Here is a 16,764-nt window from a genome sequence, read left to right on the forward strand (position 1 = left end):
AAGCGAGGCAATTTGTAGCGGACGGGGCGGGGGAGGGGTGCCTGGCAACGGCCGCTCGCGAGGGATGGGGGCGCCTGGCGGCTACAGGTGCGTCGAGTGCAACCGGGGGGCTCCTGAGCTTTACAGGGACTATCAGCGCGGGGTGCTGCGCATCGCCATCTGCGTGAGTGGGCCGGGCCGGGGCGGTGCGGTGGTGATGGGGGCCGGGCTCAGGCCCTGCATGTCCCTGTGCGGTGGGCCGGAGGCCTCGGCGCTTGGCGCTCTCCCGCGGTGTGCGGGGGCGGGGGCGGGGGCGGAGGAGTTCACCGGCCGGCCCCTCTGTTTTCTGCATTTGCACACAGAGACCCGTACGGCAGCATAACTAGCGCCCGGGTAGCCGTCCTGCGAGCGGCTCCGTGGCGGGGATCACCCTGCACCGGAGAATCCGAAACTCCCGTCTTCCTCCTTCCCGTCCCTTCTTCTGGGCCTTTACTGTAGGCTCAGTCCTACAGGTGCTCCGCCCTCCAGCAGGCTGCGCCATGTGCTTATTCTTGGCCCCACCTTGGTTTAATCTTTCCTTCTCCCAAATTCACCAGTCCCTTGTGTCTAAATGTTGCTGTTTATGTTCTGTCAAAACCAAAAAGCAGTCCAGTAGCACTTTAAAGACTAACAAAATAATTTATTAGGTGGTGAGCTTTGCTGGGACAGACCCACTTCTTCAGACCAAGACCAGACCACTTCTTCACATAGGTCTGTCCCATGAAAGCTCACCACGTAATAAATTATTTTGTTAATCCTATAAAGTACTACTGGACTGCTTTTTGGTGTTGGTAGTATTTAGACTAACACAGCTATCTCCCTGTTATGTTCTGGTTATTTACTCTTCCACGTGTAGCCTTCCCCTCCTCCCCCCACAGCAGTCAGGCCCTGTGTTTGGAATGGATCTCTGCTTCTCTTCCATTTTGGTGGTCAGTGGCAGTCTTATAGTAAACAAGCTGTCCTGCAGCACCTCTTGTTTAAAGAGTAACAAGTTTTTTATTAGGTAATGAGCTTTTGTGTGTAAGATCTAAAAAATAAAATTGTTCATCTTCAAGGTGCTACGGACTGCCTTTTTTTGGGAAGCTACAAACTTACACTCTGAAGTTATTTATAGTAACATATTTTCGAGGAGCAGGTTCCAGTAGACTTGTCCTAATTGCTGAGTCGAGCTTAGTTCAGAGTGTTCTCAGACCACCAGACTTCATGTTCTTATAATCAGTTCAGGACTATCCTGCACAATGGACCCATCTCTCATCTGGGCTTCACATGCTTTAAAACCCAGACCTGAAGATTACACTGTAGTACTGCCTTGAATGAGATTGGAAGACAGCTTGTGTCAATAGCAGAGTGGGGCTCACTTTTATGTGCATCAGAGAACTTCTGTAATTACTCCTTTTTACCCTAGTCTTTAATGTCTGTTAGAAGCTGTGCATACCTAGCAGCAACTATTTAATGAGCATTTCCTTTTTTATTATTACTATTTAGCCTTTTTTTCTGTCACTTTGCCTCCAAACATCTCATTTATCCGGTGTATTCCACTGGCATTTTCATTTCCTCTCCCAAATGTTTTTACTGACTTCATAGTTAAAGGTTGAAGTAGCCCTTTTGTTTTATGAACTGTTTTAGACTTTTCTTTATTTATAGCTTTCAATTTTTGGTAGCATGTACATGTGTTCCTGTTGCCAGTGGCTCGTTTATGAATATTTCTACTAATGGGTGAAAAGAGTCACTTGCAGAATTGTATTAAAGACTTGGAATTTTGGTTTTGAAATGGAAGTACCAAAGTAGATGGGGTACCAATGGAAGATGGGGTACCAAATGTGCCTCTATCACTCTTGTTTTCTGGTCCTTAAAAGAACTTACTTGAGTATCCCTATGGCAGCTGTCATCATACTTTCTATCCATTAAAGCAGACTTATTGTTATAATGTCTAAAAAAAATTAACTTTTGAAGCTGGGGGTCTTCTTGGATGAGACCCAGCAGTATATTTTTAGTTCAGACAGATAGTCCACAAAACTGTCACAAAATTTAGTAACAAAGCAAATTCAAGACATAGTCTTCCTTCCATTAAGCATCATCGTTCACAACGTCAGAGCAAAGAAGTTGTCTTTATTAATGAAATCTACTAGAAGGGAATATGGACAGATATTCACCAGATACTACATATTGGGTATCCATTGCTATTTTTTAAAAAATAGAAATCTTCTTGCTTCAGTGCCCCTGGGAAGATAAAGGAAATCATACATTCTCTATCCTGGGTGTCTATCATCAAAGGGTGATCGTGCTTCCCACTCCTGGAGACACACTGCAAAGAAAGCAAAGGGAAATGTTCAAGGTTTGACAATGCCCAAAAGCTGAGAGAGAGAGAATTTCAAGTTGCTGGGCAACAAATCTCGCTGATGGAAGGAAACAGGAGATAGGGAAACACTAGCCACATTTCAAGGAGAGCTTCAGTGGAGTTAAAAATCACAAATCCTAGGTGACACCCTATAAGCAATTCAAGGCAGTCTCCCTCACACTGTGCAATAAAACAGCTGGATTAATTGAGCAATGGATACTTAAATCTGCAATGAGCTTTTCTGCGGTTAAAATTTAATTAGAAAGCCCCCTTTGTTTTTTGTTAGCAGCAAGGAAGGAGAAATTGAGCTGCAAGTTAAATATTCATGTGGTGGAGCTGGGGCAGAGATGCAGACAGGAGTCCAAAAGCAATATTGAAAATAAAATAGATTATGTTCTCATTTTCATTTACATAATTCAATAGAATTATGTCGTAATAAAAGTATTTCCCTACTATGAAGTGGGCAACTGACAGGATAAAGGCAGAGAATTTAACTTGAATACAATCTACGACTCAAATGGTTTAATTTAAAAATAATCAGTTCCCCTTTTTCTCAGTGCAAATTATCTCTTCTAAATGGCTGAGGAAAGATAACTAATTTATATATTTCAGCAGTGCAGGCTATTTAATTTGTCAACACACCCAGTCATAGTTTTGTGATGTGACAAGCTTTTGTTCCTACTAATCCTCTTTCTTTTGTGTTCCGTGTATAGGATGTTGGTGATGACAGGCTAGAACTCGCCATGATGCTACATTAACTGTTTCATACACTTTGCAGCTTCTGGAAACCATAAACATGCAAAGTAGAAATACCACAGCTGTAATCAAAATGGCTATTTACATCTATGTGTTCACAGGAATCCCTGTCAGAATGTCTGTGTCCCCAGACTGAGTAAGATGGGGTGGTCTGGTATTTCTAAACTGCATGCAGATCATTCACTAACTGCACACTGTCTTCTTGACAAAGGCATTTGCTTAGTTTATCTTCTTCAGTGTAGTCTTTCTGCACGTTCTATTCTTTTGATTCTGTCATCTTCCTCTGCTTAGTTGGCTCCACATAGAGATGTCTCTCCTCGATTTCCACTTACACATCCGTGCTCTCCAATTTTGTGCTTTAATGCAAACATAAGAATGCCTTGCATGTCGCTCCATGAAGCATCTACATCGTTTCCTTGTGATGAAACATGAGTTCCTTTTGTTTCTGACTGTCCTGAGTTTCTGTAAACACATCTCCATATGGTTCTTTATAAGTGACTTGTTCTACACCACAAGACACCTGTAGTAGATATCACACTCTTCTAAATTGTCATTACATTCTTCAATTAAGTGTATCTTTTCTTCCAGTTCTCTGACTTTAATTTCAAACCTATCCCACTGCTGCTTAACTGAGTGCATTTTTTAATCCAGTATCTTTAACTCTGCTGCTACATAAATCCATGTAACATCATCTCTGCTGATATAAATGTAGTTCCATTACAACCTGGCCATAATATATGGGTGGGAGATGGGGTACCAAACCTCTAAACCAAAGCCTTATGACTCGATGCTCCAGGTGATGGCTTCAGTACTGATGGAATCAGGTTTCTGGTGAATTTAATTAACTGGTTTGGGATTCTTAAACTCTCCAACAATAACAGGATTAAAAATGTTGGTAAACTAACTTGGAACACTAAGAATCTCTCGCATATTTCAGGGAGATCTGTTTAATTAGGAGCCTTTGGCTGTTATAATTTGTGATATGCCACATTCTGATAGACTGAGCATTTCTGAAGGCATCACTCCTTGTACCAGTTCCCAATGGAGCACAGCTAGGACCTCATTACAGACTCCTGTACCTAGTATCACCATTCCAGGGTAACTGCAACTCTGACATCTTCCTAGTCTGCTTAAATAGAGACTTTCCCTCCTCAGGTCTCAGACTTCTAGCCATCACTTTCTGCAGGGCTGAGAGTGGGGATGTAATTAGTTAAATGTTGAGTTCAACTGGTTAACCAATTAAAGGGGGTAAGGGGTGAGTGACCCCTGCTGCCCTCCACCCGCAGTGCTCCCTGGGCCACCACAGACTAGGGATACATAAGCCAGGCTGGAGCACCTTGGGACACCATGGACCAGGGCTGCTTCATCTGCACTGGGGCGCTTTCCACCTGCTGCAGACCCTGTGGGTCTGTAGCAGTTCCCTGCCCGTGATGGGTAGGGCTCCTGCAGTCCCCACTGGCTAACCAGAGCCAGACCTCATCCGTTTAGGGTGAGGTTTACCGGTTAACATATTTGTTAGTCTCTAAGGTGCCACAGGATTGCTTGTCTGTGAAGCTACAGGCTAACACAGCTACCCTTCCGAGAGTATTAATTCTCAAAGCATTTCACAATCTACTGATGAACTGTACTTATAAGAGCTGGGCGGTATTTATTATTTATTACGATGCACTGCTCCTTGATGTAGTAGACTGAATATGCTATGTGTCCATAGTGTCTGCTACAAATCAGTATAATAGTCTTTGAGGTTTGCATACTTCCATTGTCTCACAACTGTCAAGCCTGGTATGTTTAAAAATGTGACTGGAAATTAATAAAATGAAGGAGGAATGAAAAGAAATATCTGCTGTTGAAAGAGGGAAGGGCTAATGGAGAAAGTGTCAAATCCTTCAATGCCATGCTGTCCATCCAGACATTTAAATCAAAACTCAATTGGGAGATTCTTCAGTAATCCAAATATTATGTGCATTGCAATTTCTGGCCACTTACTATTATGAAAGGATTGTACAGCAAGGGAAAGGGTTCTTTTCCTCAGCTTTGTCGTTAGCTTTGTATTCTGACCCCTCTTTCATTATATAAGAGAAATTATTGCAATAAAAGGTTAGGTTTTTTTTAAAAAAATGGAAATATGAATCAGCCATATGCAAATAATAAGATTTAGCAGGTGGCTGGTGTATTTCTTAGGTGTTTGAAGGCATTCAGTTGCCTCTGTCTAAGATGACATAAAATTCCATGTAGCACAGCCAGGCGAAATTTAGGGATGTAAAATCCTGCTTTTTTGGTTAACCAGGCTGGAGCGGCCTATCCAGCTGCTGCCCTCCCCACTCCACTTCCCCAGGGCCTACCAGGGACTAGAGATGCTGGACCTGGGCTGGAGTGTCCCCTTGCACGTAGCCTTTCTAGGCACCCCCAGCCTCCCAGGCTTACTGGTTAACCATTAACATCCCTAGTGTAATTTGTTTTACAGATATATTGATTAGAGGTTTATTTTAAAACATATACAAATAGCTAATGTGTTTTATTTGGTTGGGGGTGGGAAAACCAACTGAAAGCTTGAATACTAAGATTAAAAAAGAGCAAACTTGTTTGCGTTAACTAAAATCTGTTACAAAGGGAGGCTTCATTGCAGAAATCCTGACATAACTTTAGAAATACTTTGATGCCACTATAGTGATGCTGTGCTAAACAAATCACATTTTTAAAATAAACTCTTGTTTATTTAGTAAATGCTTCTTTGCTTGTTCTTACTGCCTGGTTATTTTGTTAATTTCAGAAATCCTGCCAGAAACCTGTGGACAAGTACATTGAGTATGATCCTGTTATCATCTTGATAAATGCCATCCTATGCAAATCACAGGCTTACAGGCATATTCTTTTCAATACACAGATAAATGTAAGTTGCTAGGTTTTCCTCCACTTTGGCTTTGTAGAAGATGTGTGAGACTCTGATGAGTGAAAAATAATTACAGTGGAAACAAGAGTTAGTAGTTGTCCTAAGGGTTTATTTTCCTTCTCCAGCCCCAGGACAAATCCTAGAAAGTTCAACTGTTTTTTCTCAGCCCAAATTAAGGGTCTAATGCTATAAACAAAGTAGGTGGAATACCAAACTCTGTAGCTGTTCCTGAAGAACTACCATCCAGGTAGCGTTAGTAAACACAGCTGTTATATTAAATATATTGCTTACAGTAGAAAAAAATATTTTTTTGTCAGAAAAGTGAGAATATGTGATTTAGAATATACACAGTGAGCAGAACTATTGAACACAAAGGGGCCATATTTCTGCAGTCAATTTTTTGACCAGAGCCCTTGGAAGATGTGTGCTTCTGCTACAAATTGCTTACTACAAACACTACCAGCAATCCTCCTCTACAATTCAGAAGTAATGCAGTATACCATATAACATTACTATAGTAGTAAAAGCTAGCATTGCTCTCTCTCACATGCTCTGTCTATTGTAGTAAGACAAGTTAAAACAATTATGATAAAATATCATAATGGCTTGCATGGTAGGAATCACTGATCTATAAGCACTGAGGATGAAACTAAAGACCTCATGCTGCCATGCAATGAGTGGACCCAGAGAACTGTTCAAAGCATTGTGTAGATTGAAGAACTTCTGTATGTCTGGCATTTGAAACTCTGAAGTTCCTATGCATGTCTACACAGTGAGATAATGCATACAGAAGGGGTGTTAATTTTAAAGCGTACCAAAGTGTTGGACACTAACTGGCTTGTGTAAAACTTGCTGGTATGCACTGAAAGTTTCCACTAACATTTTTAGTGCCTGATAGTAGGGCCTACGTGGGCCAGTTAATGCACAACACTTAATGTAAGAATGGCCATACTGAGTCAGACCAATGGTCCACCTAGCCCAATATCCTATATTCTGATAAGGGCCAATCACGAGTGCTTCACCAGAAACAGCACCCTAACAAGGGTGGGGCAAGCAGGGCTCTCACCTGGTGAGAGCTTTGATAAGTTGCAAAGCCCCTCCCCCCCAGATTGTCTATGCTGGCCCCTGGCCTGGGCAAACAGCCTCTGGAAGCTAAGGGGTTAACCTCCCCCCCCCACCCACCAGCCATGCTGCAGGGTTCTGCCCCCTGCTCCAGGAGGTGGGGACTGCTGAGTCCCATGCTTCTGCTGCCTCCATGTGCATAGGGCCAGCCTTTTGGTAGTTTGGTGTCTGCTCTTACAGGGGAAATAAGATCTCTGGAGGTTCCTAAACCTCATTATTTTATTTTTTAAAGCTCAGTTTATGATAAATTTATGTCACTAAAGGCATGTAAAGTAACTTTATAATAATTATTAGAATTATTTTGTCATTTATTATATGCTCCTTTATATTATCGTTAATTAAAAATAACAAAATGTGGTTCTTATCTGTAAAATATGTTCCTAATACTATAGAAAATATATTTTTGTTATATTACTATACTAATTAATAACGTTGTAGTTTTTTTTGACATAAAGATGAATAAAAATGAGTAAACTAGAGATATTTTTTTAATTTGGAGTAGTTGGAGCACCTAAATAACATTTTGCCCCAGGTGCAAAAATACCTAGTTGCAGCTCTGAGAGGGAATGAACACAACAGTCAATCAAGTGATCAAACCTCTCTAATGCACGCTGTCAGTTTGTGTAGACAAGCTCTTTGTGCTGCCAAGCAGCGGCATAAAAGGAAAATCAATCTCTTAGGCCAGGTCTACATGAGACCTTAAAGTCGATTGTAGATGCACAATTCCAGCTACAGCAATTGTGTACGTGTCTCCACTGAGAGAGGTCGACAGGAGAGAGTTTCCCACCGACCTCCCTTACTCCCCACAAGATTGAGGAATACGGGGGTTATCAACCTGATAATTCAGTGGTTCCCAAACTTTTCAGCATCACGCCCCCCTTTTGATTTTTGAGACACCCTCACCCCCTCACCTTTACCATCATCCAACCCCTCTTTAACAAAAAATTCAATTCGTAATTTAAAATAAACACAAAAGCTTGATATAAAAATGTTGTTTAAAATTAAAAATAAACATAATAATAAGCTGGCCAGCTGCCTGAGCCCCATGCCAGCCTCCAGAGCTGCCCACACCAGCCACCTGTTCACCTGCGACCTGTACTGCCAGAGCTGCCCACCTGAGCACCTGCTCGCCCGCCAGCCAGTGGGGCCAGCCTCCCAAGCCACCCACCCAGCCCCAGGCTGCCAGGGCCAGCCGCCCACCCGTCATCCCAAGCTGCCTGAGCCCCATGCTGCCGGGGCCAGCCACCAGCCACAGCGGCCCAAGCCCTGCTCTGCTGGGGCAGTCACCTGAGCCCCACGAGTCTGGCAAACTGGCCACCCGCCCAAGCCCTGCAAGCCTCCCACCCAAGCCCCTCCCCAGCCTTCCTATAAAGCCAGGCACACCCCCTCCCCCATCTAACCCCATCCTCCAACCCACACTCACTCTCATTTGCAGAAGGCACACAGCTCCACGTGGGTCTTTGCCAGCTGCCCACTTTTTATAGTGGCTGCGCCAGGTCACCCGTGGCAAATGGGAGGGGCTGAGAGTCAGAAGCAAAGCCTGGATCTTTCTTCAGGTGCAGAGAATGATGGGAGTAGGGCTGGGTTGCCTCACGCCCCTCCACCCCCTGGAATTTCTGCATGCCTCCCAGTTTGGGAAACCATGCGATAATTCAATTTCACATGTCCCCACTAGGCACAGGAAATCAAACCATGGAAGATCGACCCTGACGTGGTCAATCTTCCAAGTAGTGAAGACGTACCCTTAGGTTCATCTTTCTAGGCCACACGGTCTTGGTTGAACACTTGAAGACTAGTGATTTCTCACGTGCATAGTGCTGGAGCTGCGGGTTGAAAAGGACACTAGTGGTTTTACTCATAAAAGCTCATGACCTAATAAATTTGTTAGTTTCTAAGGTGCCACGGGATTGCTTGTTGTTTTTGGATTTTAAGCCCATGGTGTCCAACGCAGTAGCCATATGTGACTATTTGGCTAGTTATGGCTACGTTTTCAGAATAATGTGGCTAGCACAGATTTAAGCAATAAGACTTTCTGAGAGGGGCAAAATACTTGGGGCTTCTGGGGACAGGACAGACACATCTCACAAGAGCTTCCTATGAAGGGCTTGTCCATATACAAACTGTAATAGTGATACCCTTCTGAAGCTTAAATTGGTTTAATTAAACTTACCAAAAAGGCCAAATCTTGTAACCCAAATATGGCGACCCTCCCTGAGAGGGTGTGTGGAGTGTATCTGTATCAATATCTACTAAGTCACATTGTATTAATATACTATGTATAACACAGCACGCTAATACAATTTGTTTGATAGACACACTCCCTCTCAGGGGTGTCCTCTTTTTCAGATGGTAATCCTAAACTTGTGCAACTTCTGTGGATTCATGTGTGGCTTAAACCTGGCTTGTACCACTTTTTCTTGCACCTATAAAATTATATAACCAGTTTTAAAGTGATATGAGAGAACCCAAACCCAAGTTGCACCAGTTTATCACACTTTAATTACAATGGCACAACTCAGTGTACAGACCAGGCTTAAGAGCAATTTGTCTGTTGACATTTATGCCAGGAAAGTAGAACTCACGTACATCTCATAAAAAAAAAAACTAACCACACTAAAAAAATCTGACTCTATATCATTGATTTAGGCTCTAATTGGGAGACAGAATCACTAGGCCCCAAATTTTTCTACTGCTTAGCAAAGAGTGACTTTATTTGGAATTGTGTAAAATGATTAATGTTGCATTAGTCATTGTACGTAGAAATAAGAAAATGTGATCCCTGCCCCAAGGATCTCACACTTGTCGTCTGATGTTGTAGTTTCCTAGAATTTTCTCATTCAGCTGCAACAGTAATTTCAAGTTCTTTAGAGTTCAAACTGTGGTATATCTCATCTAAATCTCATCAGCCCCACAATCTCTCTTTGCTTTTACACATGTAAAGTTTAGAAACCCTCTGAATTGCATTTTGTTGTGATAGTGCATTAAGCAAAGGCTTCTGGGGGAGCATCTTAAAGTGTGGCTCTTCTAAGATAACTGACCACAGGCATATCACTTATTTTCTTTCAACAGCTCTGGTCCTCGTATGTACTTCAAATCATGTATGCTCACTCTTTGGACAAAAATAAGATTTTACTCATGTCAGCATATACAACTCTCATGTCAACATATACAACTATGAAAGAGTGAAATGCATAGTGTAGCTTGTGTGTCAAAAGACCTAAGCAAAGTAAATTCCAGCTGCAGAAATTTCTATTGGGGATTGTACACATACCCGAAAACAACTAGGATTTTCAGTCCGTGATTTAAGTTCTCTTACTGCCAGTGTTCGAAGCACACTGTATTTATTTATTAATCAGGCACATTAGATATGAAGATGCACTAATTTTTGTCTCACCTTTGTTTATGCCATTTTTTTAATCATGTTTTTCAGTCATATGGTACTTTAAACTCTTTGAGACTGTTTATGCTAATATTGAGCCCTTTTCCTTCTTCTTCCCATCCAAACATGCTCTCATACCATGATTTTATGCTTTCTTTCTGCCCGGAGCGGCTCCCGTGACTTGCCAAACCTAAACTCTGCAATTGGGCTAATATGTTAAAGCAATTAATTGTTATTAAAAATTGTGCTAATGTGATAGAACTGAACAAAAGTCATTTGTTTCTGTACTTAAGTAACAGAGCTACATCACTTGTGTGCCTAGAGATGCGAAGAAATGACCATGAATTAAAAAAATACTTAATATTGACCCTGTCAACATTCTTTCACATCAGATTCATGGGAAGCTTTGCATATTTTGTTTGCTTTGTGAAGCTTATCTCAGGTGGCTACAACTACAGGATTCAAGCCAAGACACAGACCCTGATGACTTAATCAGATATGCCAGAGAGTGGGATTTTTACAAAATGTTTGGAATTGCTTCTTTAGGTGAGAACTATGATTACATCTTTTCACTATCAAATGATCTCATACTAATTCTTAAAAGTGAATACACTGAAGAATTTGCTAGTACAGAATGAATGTCATAGTCCACCCCAGAGATGGCTGAGTGATCTCTCAGGCAGCTCTGTGTATAGATAGTCTTAAAACATTTCTGTCATCATCAGAGAAAAAGCAGCACTGCATAAATTACTTCATTTATTCATAGTCTTTTTCCTGCCTTTTTTAAAGTCAATGCACATGGCAAATACTGTGCCTACATTGATCATCATTAAATATCAAAACGACAAAAGATGGCAGTATTTCAGAATGTTAGGTCTGAAAAGGAATTCATTTAAATGGTATTGTTTACAAGGGGTAATGCCTTATTCCAAAACCTGAAATCTAGGATATTAGCAACATACTGCCTTTTATGTAAGATAGAATTGTTTCAAGCATCAGTTAATGAACATGTTTGGCCATTTGCTTTGTGTCTTAGTTTAAGTTGTCTACTATAACATATTAATCCCAGTTGCCATTCCACATGTTCCACTTAGGAAAGAACAAAGTGCTCCACTTAGGAAGGAACAATCAGTTTCACACATACAGAATGGGGAGAGACTGTCTAGGAATGACTACAGCAGAAAGAGATCTAGGGATTATAGTGGACCACAAGCTAAATATGAGTCAACAGTGTGATGCTGTTGCAAAAAAAGCAAACATGATTCTGGGATGCATAAACAGGTGTGTTGTGAACAAGACACGAGAAGTCATTCTTCTGCTCTACTCTGCGCTGGTTAGGCCTCAGCTGGAGTACCGTGTCCAGTTCTGGGCACCGCAGTTCAAGAAAGATGTGGAGAAATTAGAGAGGGTCCAGAGAAGAGCGACAAGAATGAGTAAAGGTCTAGAGAATGTGACCTATGAAAAAAGGTTGAAAGAATTGGGCTTGTTTCGTTTGGAAAAGAGAAGATTGAGGGGAAACATGATAGTGGTCTTCAGGTATCTAAAAGGGAGTCATAAGGAGGAAGGAGAAAACTTGTTCTTCTTGGCCTCTGAGGATAGAACAAGAGGCAACGGGCTTAAACTGCAGCAAGGGAGGTTTAGGTTGAACATTAGGAAAAAGTTCCTAACTGTTAGGGCGGTCAAACAGTGGAATAAATTGCCAAGGGAGGTTGTGGAATCTCCATCACTGGAGATATTTAAGAACAGGTTAGATAGATGTCTGTCAGGGATGGTTTAGATAGTACTTGGTCCTGCCATTGGGGCAGGGGGCTGGACTCGATGGCCTCTCGAGGTCCCTTCCAGTCCTAGTGTTCTATGATTCTATGTTGAAACCATGTCATTACAAAATATACTTCTAAATATCAGTTTAATTGGTAATTCAGGTTTCTCATTTGTCCTATTATAAAGATGTTAGGAAACTTTGAGAAATGTTGTATAGATTCTCTATAGGTAGTTTGTTTTATATGCAGTTGAGAAAGGAAAGAAAACTTAAACCACTTCTTGTGATTAGGCAACTGCTATTTTTTTTCCTTTAGAGGCAATTAGCAACTGGAAACATAAATTCTTTACATGTTGGTTCACTACAAATCTTAGTCCTAGAGTTGAGGTGATACTGAAGATAATGCTTATGAAAAGAAACAGTAAATAGGGAAGAAAATGTTGACTTTCAAACCTTACGCCAAGAAATTTTTAAAAACATTTGCCAAATTGAACAATGACAAACCTGGTATGTAGGGAAGAGATATTTCCAAGCTTGTAAATGAGCATCTGAAAAAACAGAAGGGAAAAAAATAAAAAGTAAACTACTTTTAAACTATAGGTTGAACCTCTCTAATCTGGAACTCTGTGATGGAGCAACATCTGTAATCCGGCATGATTTTAGTTAGCCAGATGACCACTTCTAATGGGCATGGCCAAGTTTCCCATTGTCCCATAAATTTCTCAGTGTTCTGTGGTGTTATCTGTAATTTACCCCTAAATATCTTGTAAGAGCCCAGTAAGCAGTGAAAGCATTGGTAATGCTGCCAGACGATACTGACCTCCTGTGGTCCAGCAAATTCTCTCGTTTGGCACCAGTCAGCTCCCAAAGGGCCAGACAAGAGAAGTTCAATCTGTATATTCAAATCCATGTTCTGTTGTCTAATTCAGTCACATCTACTAGAAGAACCGTAAGAATTCCCTCAACTTTGAAGCTTGATACTTTCAGTCTACAGGTGTGGCTATGCTACCAAAAGTGGCAGTTGATCACCAGTGCATATCCTCAGCAAAAAGTACTGCTGTAGAAGGAGGACTGGTGTTTATATTGCTGTATCATGTAATCTTGCTCTGAGTAGGCTTTTATTAAGGTGCCTCTTAGGTTGGGCTTCGCTAGCATTTCCTCCAATACTACCATTGCTGAAGCAGCACTGATGGTGAATTAATCCAAATGCTACTAGTGTAGGGAAGGATTAGTAGTTCAGTAACACCTTGAGCTTTTGCATTCTTCCATGAGCCAAAGGATTCCTTCTTGCTAACTTTTCAAGGTTACTAACGTGACATTGGCTTACCAGGTAAAAAATGTCTGAAAAGACAGACTGTGTTTAGGAAGGAACAGCAAAAACAGAGGAAAGTTTGTGCATTAATTTTCCTGTGATGTATTAGGTCATATAGTCTAATAGATAGAAATGACTGAATCCTTTTGAATGAGATTAGACTAGTTTGAGTTACTGCTAGAATTGGCTTGGCTAGGTTCAATAAAGATGTGAGGTGGGACTGGAGACCAGCAGAGGATGTTTGTTTCATAAGTAATTATAATTTTTTAAATAGAAGATCAGTTGTATTTGGCACTTGCCATTTAACTAAGATTAATTAAAGAAGTTTTGATTTGTTGCATCATGGTGTTTTTCCTCACATTTCTCATGCAGAACAAACGGCATTTTTGGTTGGCATCTTTACCACTCTTTGGCTAGCAAGACCAGAGAGACTGAAAACAAAGTCAGACTTCATCTTTCTTCTGAAAGCCCTGCTGTTGTCTAGCTATGGAAAACTTCTGCTGATTCCAGCTGTTATTTGGGAACATGACTATACACCTTTGTGCCTCAAACTCATAAAAGTATTTGTTCTGACATCAAACTCTCAAGCAATTAGAGGTACTTTTCTGTTTCTGTTTTATAAGTATAATGTCTGTTAAATGTAAGAAAGAGTCTTGCTGTTACATAAGTTATTGCTACTCATTGATTTTTTTTAAACCATTAAAAATTTAAGTAGAAGAATGTCTTTCATTTGTGAATTGCTGAATTAGCTTTAAGCCTAAAATTTTGACACTGGCCTTTTTGTCAAAAATTAACGAAGCAGAACGTTTGTGTGGAAAACTTAAACTTGTCTCTCAGTAATTATCTCTGTAGGTGCAAATCAGTTACAAATTGAGACAATTCATTAGGGGTCACTTGGGCAAAAACAGAAAGTAGAATTAATTATTTAGTGCTTTTTTTGTGTCAGTATTTGCCAGTACTGAGTGCCAGCATGACGACAGCCCCAGCCATGGGATTGGCTGTGGTGGGGGATGGGGAGGCAGGAGCCAGCTGAATAACAGCTCCTCTTTTTTGTACCAAAAAAGCACTGATAATTTGTGTAAATTTGTAAAATGGATGCACATATGTTTAGTTTGATTTTCATAATTTTTTTTTTTTTTTTTACTGAAAGTGAGAATTTTATGTTTGCTTTTAAGGAGGTTTTTTTCTTCCCAGCTGTGCATAGATTCTTAAGCTGGGTCTACACATGCCCCCTCCTTTCAGAGGAGACAAGTTAATGAGACAGTTTGGAAGATACTAATGAAGTGATAACATGAATATGCAGTGCCTCATTAGCATAATGGCAACTGCACATAATTTGAAAGTGCTGCGTTCAGAATGCACGCTGCCTATATAGATGAGGGCCTTTCAAAAGTACCTGCTGACTTTGAAAGCGCCTTCTTCCTATTTGGTTTTAGGAAGACAGGGCTTTTGATGTCGGGGGTCCTTTTGAAAGGCCCCTGTCTAAACAGGTGATGTGCATTCCAAAAGCAGCACTTTTGAATTATGCGCAGCTGCCATTATGCTAATGAGGCACTGCATATTCATGTCAGCGCCTCGTTATCATTTTCCATACTGCCTCATTAACAGGGGGCATGTATAGATACAGCCTTAAAGTAGATCTTTTCTGTGTGACTTACTTAAATATACATATTGATCTAAAGCCTCACACAAACTTTCTGTTGACTTCAGAGAGGTTTTGACCAACACTGTTTAAGCTATTTCCTCAGTAATGCAATTATAAGACATACTGAGCATTGTGTTCTGTTTTATTCTGCAGTTACCTTGAATTCAAGCCAAAAACTCACTTTTTTGGCCATCTTCTGTGGATTAATTTTGGAAAATGGTATAATCTACTTCTTCCAGAGAATGGGATGGAATGTTTGAAAAGGCAGCCCAATGTCTATTTGCTAAATCCTGGATTACTTTGCAGATCTTTTTTAAAAAAATTGATTGGCTGGAAACAGGTCTAAGGTTTAAAATGAGACGCTCCAGTAGTCCAGCTACTGTGTGTTATACTAAAAAAGCTTCAGTCTGAACTTGTTTGCTTTCTCACCAAATATGAGAGCATCACTACTGTTACAGATTTCATAGGTGCAGCTGTAACACAAAAATTGGTGCTAAAAAGTTTCAGCACTACCACCAGTTATAGCTTTGGTGTTTTGCAGAAGGAGCTGGATGAGTTGTTTTCCTTAAGAGGGGAAAGCAGTGACTGAGAGAACTGATGGGGGGAAGACAAAATGGGTACTTTCTAAAAGAGACATGAATAGATAGAGAACAAAAAGGACAACCAGCATTAAGTCTTCTGTAGTACAGTAAAATTACAGTAGACAGACTAAACTTATTCTTGGATGTTTGTGGAATGAGCCAAAATAAGAAGTTATTTGTATATTAATCTTGCAAAGTTTAACATTTGTGACAGTGTTATTAAGGATTTGTTTGAAAACCCTAAATGTCTTCATTTTTTAAAACAACTGTTAAGAAAGGCTGCTGATTATTTCATTTAAAATCAATTTAGGTTTAATTTAAAAATTCTAACTTCAGTATTAAATGAGGTTCAAAGGGACGACAATCACCAAGCAAACTGTGTGGTCAAATTGATTTGGAGTTGCCTAACACACAATGCCCATGTCTACATGTGTCCCAAACTTCGAAATGACCATTTCGAAGTTTACTAATGAAGCGCTGAAATGCATATTCAGCGCTTCATTAGCATGCGGGCGGCCGCGGCACTTCGAAATTGATGCGCCTCGCCGCCGCGCGTCTCGTCCAGACGGGGCTCCTTTTCGAAAGGACCCCGCCTACTTTGAAGTCCCCTTATTCCCATGAGAGAATAAGGGGAGAATTCCCATGAGAATAAGGGGACTTCGAAGTAGGCGGGGTCCTTTCGAAAAGGAGCCCCATCTGGACGAGACGCGCGGCAGCGAGGCGTGTCAATTTCGAAGTGTCGCGGCCGCCCACGTGCTAATGAAGTGCTGAATATGCATTTCAGTGCTTCACTAGGAAACTTCAGAATGGCCATTTGTGTGGCCATTTCAAAGTTTGGGGCTAGTGTAGACGTAGCCTTATTAATGAAACCCTCTGTGATGAATAGCCTGCGTTATATTTTGAAATTTCTTATATGTTGAAGAAACTGTCACAGTCTACCTCATAGCTGGAATTTAATACACTA

At 40.9% G+C, this 16,764-nt stretch overlaps 2 protein-coding genes across 3 annotated transcripts in view; one reads left to right on the plus strand and one right to left on the minus strand.

Moving 5' to 3' along the window:
* Window positions 1–58: 58 nt before the first annotated feature.
* Window positions 59–16,295, plus strand: ARV1 (ARV1 fatty acid homeostasis modulator). Of its 2 annotated transcripts, XM_074990197.1 has the most exons (6): window positions 79–163; window positions 3,070–3,176; window positions 5,883–6,002; window positions 10,896–11,049; window positions 13,947–14,171; window positions 15,373–16,295. In XM_074990197.1, the coding sequence occupies exons 2-6, from the start codon at window positions 3,153–3,155 to the stop codon at window positions 15,477–15,479; spliced, it is 630 nt and encodes a 209-aa protein (XP_074846298.1). In that variant the 5' UTR covers window positions 79–163; window positions 3,070–3,152; the 3' UTR covers window positions 15,480–16,295. The 2 variants fall into 2 exon arrangements, with proteins under 2 accessions (XP_074846297.1, XP_074846298.1); XM_074990196.1 differs by lacking the exon at window positions 3,070–3,176 and having other exon boundaries at window positions 59–163.
* Window positions 966–16,764, minus strand: part of FAM89A (family with sequence similarity 89 member A) — a 34,858-nt gene continuing 19,059 nt past the window's right edge. Inside the window, exon 3 of the transcript XR_012644983.1 lies at window positions 966–2,323. The gene's annotated coding sequence lies outside the window, so the exon portion shown is untranslated. The remainder of the gene's footprint in view (window positions 2,324–16,764) is intronic.

The sequence above is a fragment of the Carettochelys insculpta genome, chromosome 3 (genome assembly GCF_033958435.1).
Source record: "Carettochelys insculpta isolate YL-2023 chromosome 3, ASM3395843v1, whole genome shotgun sequence".
Classification (NCBI taxonomy): Eukaryota; Metazoa; Chordata; order Testudines; family Carettochelyidae; genus Carettochelys; species Carettochelys insculpta.